The 5,311-nt window shown below is 41.6% G+C and overlaps 1 protein-coding gene across 1 annotated transcript; it reads right to left on the minus strand.

The window, feature by feature from the left end:
* Window positions 1-417: 417 nt before the first annotated feature.
* Window positions 418-1,938, minus strand: GJA3 (gap junction protein, alpha 3, 46kDa). Its single transcript, XM_009574684.1, has one exon. It carries the CDS (start codon window positions 1,936-1,938, stop codon window positions 418-420), a length of 1,521 nt encoding a protein of 506 aa, XP_009572979.1.
* Between the last annotated feature and the right edge of the window lie 3,373 nt (window positions 1,939-5,311).

Consider the following 5,311-nt stretch of genomic DNA (forward strand, 5'->3'; position numbering starts at 1 on the left):
TTATGTGAAAAAAGGTGGAAGTGAAGGCAAGGGTAAGAGGAAGATGACGGCTAGGCACAGGGGCACTAGGGATATTAACATTTTTCTCAGATGAAAGTCAGCCTCAGGGCACATGATCAGCTACCATCACCACCGGCTACCTGTGCAGGCCTCCCCTATGGCTGCCCTTGGGAGATCTGCCATGGACATGAAGGAAAGCGGGGTTGGTCCCCTGGCCCATGGGCTGCGCTTCGGCCACCCCTGACCTATTAGAAAATGTTGATATTTTTCCCCACTACAACTCACAGAGTGCAAAAACAGCACGCGTCAAAGTTTGAAACCCAGGCCTTCCCACCCACGCCAGGCCTGGCCTCCCCGGGCAGCTCCTCTGCCCACTCTGCCTTCCATCACCTGCTCCTCTGAGCAGAGGCGACCGCACTACACGGCCAGGTCATCTGACCTGGCTCTGCAGCTGCTCGACTTACTGGCCCTGCTCAAGCGCCGTGTGTCTACGAGCAGCGGTGGCTCGTGCATCTCCACGGTGGTGCAGGCAGCTGAGATGGGCCGTTCCTCTGACAGCTCCTCCTCACCCTCCACATCCCACTTGCTGCCACTTGCCCCGCTCAGGCTGGTGCTGCTGCCGCTGTTGGCCGCAGCAATGGGCGGCCCAGCTGGTGGTGGGAGTAGCTGCTCCAGTGGCATTTCCTGCTCGGGAAGGGGATGCCGGACACTGCTGGGGGTGGAGCAGCCTGCCGAGCTGGAGGGCGCCTTCCCCTGCTGCTCAGCTGCCATGTTGACCCAGTTCTGCTCGGCCGCCAGGGTACGGCTGTTGCTATTGAAGTAGTTGATGACAGCTGGCGTGGGCGTGGGGATGGGGGTCGGGATGGTGACAGGAGTGGAGATGGGCGTGGGAGTCACAGCACGGTGCCTCTCATCAGGAACTAGTGGAGCAACAGGGTAGCTGGCCATGGAGGCCGTGTTGGAGGGGGGCCGTGGTCTTGGAGTAGCCGCAGCATAGTATGGTGCCATGGTCACCGGGGCCAGCAGCGGTGTGACAGCGCGGGTGTCAGGCAGAACAGGGTGGGGCGCAGTAGTCGTTACCACCACGGGTGGTGCTGGTGGTGGCAGGGTAACAGGTTTGGACTCCCCTGTTACCATGACTGGTGTCATTGTTGCAACAGGCATCTCAAGGCTGTATCGGCTTTTTTTGTTCCGCGCTCTATGATATATCTCAAGCATGTTCAGCAGCAGGGAGACAGAGGCCACCACCAACATGAAAATGATGAAGATGGTCTTCTCAGTGGGCCTTGAGATGAAGCAGTCCACAGTGTGTGGGCAAGGTGAGCGGCTGCACTGGTAGACTGGCTTTAGCTCAAAGCCATATAGAAAGTACTGGCCCACAATGAAGCCCACCTCAAACAGTGTCTTGAAAATGATATTGAAGACGTAGGTACGGAGCAGGGCACCCCCCATACGGATTCTACCACGTTCATCACGGATCGGGAGCTTCTCCTTCCCCTTTTTGCCAAGAGGATCCTTGATGTTATTGCTGCCTCCGCCACCACCACTGCCAGATGCTGCTGCTCCTGGGTAGTTGCTGTCTTTGACGCTTCCCTTCTTTTTCAGCTCTTCTTTCTCTTTCCTCTTCTCCTCCATGCGTACAATGTGCAGCACATGGCCCAAGTAGATGAGGGTTGGAGTGGAGACAAAAATGATCTGCAGCACCCAGAAGCGGATGTGAGAAATGGGGAAGGCTTTGTCATAGCAAACATTTTCGCAACCAGGTTGCTGAGTGTTGCATGTAAAGTCTGACTGCTCGTCTCCCCAGACCTCCTCAGCAGCGGCCCCCAGCACCAGTATCCTGAAGATAAACAGTACTGTCAGCCAAACCTTGCCAATAACCGTGGAGTGCTCCTGCGCATTCTCTAACAGTCTCCCCAGAAAGCTCCAGTCACCCATTGTTTCAGATTTCTAACCTACAATAGAACATTAGAGCAATTAGAGCAATGTTAAGAAATCTTATAATTATGCAATGCCAGGGCAGAACAGATTGATCCTCAACAAGTGACATTTCTGAAGTGCACTTCCTTTTGCAGAATATTGCACACCTATGTTATGAACTACACAACCCTGTGACCATGCAGCCATGGGTTTTGGTGAGCACAGAAGTGGGATGTTTAGTGCTTTCACCTAGCCGATACAGGATTAAGCATCTATACACAATGACAGGCAAGAAAGATTCATAACCAGAATTTCTACAAGATTTAAATATTTAAAAACATGATTTCTCTGTTTCCTCCACCTGAGATGCCTCTAACTGTTCTTGCCTATTTGTAGAAAAGAACAGATGGAAATCAGTTCAATTAAACAGAATATTCCTACTATTAATGTGACTGCACTTGTATCAGTGTGATACGTTTGCCTAACTCTAATCATTTTATTGTTATCAGGACTTATTTACTCCAGCATTCAGGAGGTTAGTAATGTCCCAGGTCTCTGCTATTTTCATACTGTACAAACACAGAAAAATAATTATTCAAAACCTATGGAATTTACAGTTTAATTTTGGAATGTGTACACCAATGACCTTACTTCTATGATAAACAACTGCTATATATTCTCAGTTTCCACCAATTCATGGATGATGGGCTTCCCACGTCCAATTCTAGGCCGTGACACAACTTCTGATTTGGAAAGGCTTAAAGTACAAGATTTTCTTTAAGATCAGATTCCTCACAAGCTGCCTTCAATTGAGAAACAAGCTATTACCTGCTGGTATTACTTCTGTTATCCTTGGCCTGTTCCTAATTGGAATATATGTAAGAATATTGGAATATATGTAAGAAGTACAATTCATCCTCCTAATGAACACACTTCTATATTTTATATGTCAACCTTCAACTGAAAACAAAATACAAAACTTTACTTTCGGCTAACTTCAATACTTTCAGAAATACTTAGATCATAATTATAATTCAGATATAACAATGTGCATGCAAAAAACTGCTATCAGAAAGGACTGATTATCCTCTTGTTTAAAAATCTCAGAATATTTTATAAATGTAACTGAATTACACTTTACTCTTTTTATTTTTATACTTATACTTCTTGTCCAAATACCCGTGCGTCTTACAATTCCCAAGAAGAAAAAGCGTTCATCATTACAGGTAGGAAAGTACACTAAGAAAATGTACTGTTCTTGGTATTATATTTACTGTGATTTCCAACAATGATGTCACTGTTTTTCTAGAGGAAACTTTCCAGTGTCTGTACTGAACTTCTTTCAGGCTTTTAGTTAAGGTAATTAAAGGAATTAAAGTTATTTCAGTTACTTTTTTTATAACTTGATTTTACAATGAGGCAATGAAATACTTGTAACTGCAGAATAGTATACTTCACACAAAAAGCAACAACACCACAACCATTAGTATTTTGCATTTTTGTAAACTGGAATACTAATTCATTTTTTATCCCCACAAAGTTAATTCAACAAAAACGCCCCCTAAAAAAAATAGATCTTTGCTATTCTACAAAAACACATTCCCTTTAATATAATTGAATTCTTTTTCCAGCAGAGCACGATAAACTGCAAATGATGATGTTAACAATGAAATGCCGATTTTGTGTAGTAAAGTCCCTGGTCCTAAAACAATTTTTAATCATTTTTTTGAAATATATTCAGATTTTTTTTAAGGAGTGCATTTTTCCCCTCTTAAAACAGTAACCCAAAACTGAATAGATTTTGTTAGAATACTTTATTTTTATAATCCTAATTTAATATGTTTATATGATTTTAAAACTTAATCCTCAATCTTAATTTTATGAGGTTTACAATATTTTGGATGTGAAGTAATTTTAACCTTGAGATATATTATTTTTTCAGGGAATAATGAATTAATTTTTTATCTTTTTTACTCAAAACCATTTGAAGATATAATCAATTTAGTTCCTTCTTTGGACAGAACGATACTGTTGTTTGGGAATGTTCTCATTTTGAGTAGTAAAGATTGTTATGTAGGAACAGCAAAATGAATAATGTGGTATTTGATGGATTAAACAAGTTTATCATAACCTTAAATCCAGTATTTCATTTCTCTGCTATCCTTTACATTATTCTGTGCTTCTCAGTTCAGCTCTCTCTGCCTCACTCTTTGTTTTCTATCCAGATCAAGCAAAATAGGCAGCTCAGATAATAAGTAGTCAAAGTTATGGTTTGTTCTTTTGTTACTAATATTTGTAATAGAAAGTCTATTAATCAGCAAAAGTTAGCACATTACATTTTCTTTAATTCATTAATTATGGGTCCATTTTCAGCATGGCTGCCATTACCCTTGCTTCCAATGGCACAGGGGCCACACACTGTCTTCATAAAGACAGATATTACCATCTATTGTTTCAAAAAATGAAGCCGATCTGCCCTCATGAAAAATCATAACCCCTGCACTGTAAGGTGAACAGAGGTAGCTATCTTTTTTTTTTTCCCTATAGGCACACTGCAGTGTATCTCTTACTGAGATCAACAGGTGATATTGACTACAATGAAAGTAGGATTTTTTGTGCTTTTCTGAATTATCTAGTGATTAGTGGAAGAAGAAAAATAACAATTTGTAAAAAGTAAAGGAAAGATGACAAATAATACCATCTAATTTATTCTCAATCATTCTTCATTCACCAATACTACTGAAGATTTTTTTTTCTTTTTACTACAGGCCAACAATGCCCAGGCCGAGATAACTCAGGACACATGACATGATGTATTTCTCAAAGGATACACTTAAAAAAGTTATTCTAATGCTTACATATCAGAGTCTGAAAATTCATCCTGTACACAAAGAAAAAGTGTTTAAGCAGTGAGCAGATACTTCACAGCATCTTAACCGTACAGAGGTGAAAACCCCAGTGTTCACCTTAATATGAATTGCAGCAATCATTGCCTTCACTACAAATGTGTATTACCCATAACACATAACTATGGGAAGGACATAATTTTCCAAGATACATATCTCCACTGGCTAGGGGGTTCTCAGAAATCCAAGTCCCGTAACTTTCTTCAATGTCAATACATTCTCCAATGAGTAATTCTTAAAGCCAACGTAACTCATCCAAAAATCGTATCAACAGTTTTAAAGGGGTGCCTTGATACAAATAATGATTAAATGACATCAAACAAAACCAGAGGGCTCACAGAGCTCACAGAATATCTGAGTTGTCACCATGAAGTTCAACAATAAAATACCTAAATCTAAATTTGAACAGCTACAACTCAATATTTTAGCTGAGAACAATTCCAAGTTCCAAGCTTGCTTTTGTAGTATTACATAAACTCCAGCTG

The sequence above is a fragment of the Fulmarus glacialis genome, unplaced genomic scaffold, assembly GCF_000690835.1.
Source record: "Fulmarus glacialis isolate BGI_N327 unplaced genomic scaffold, ASM69083v1 scaffold8623, whole genome shotgun sequence".
Taxonomy (NCBI): domain Eukaryota; kingdom Metazoa; phylum Chordata; class Aves; order Procellariiformes; family Procellariidae; genus Fulmarus; species Fulmarus glacialis.

Coding starts and splice junctions, on each gene's coding strand:
- GJA3 (XM_009574684.1), bottom strand. CDS start 1,938: ATGGGTGACTGGAGCTTTCTGGGGAGACTGTTAGAGAATGCGCAGGAG.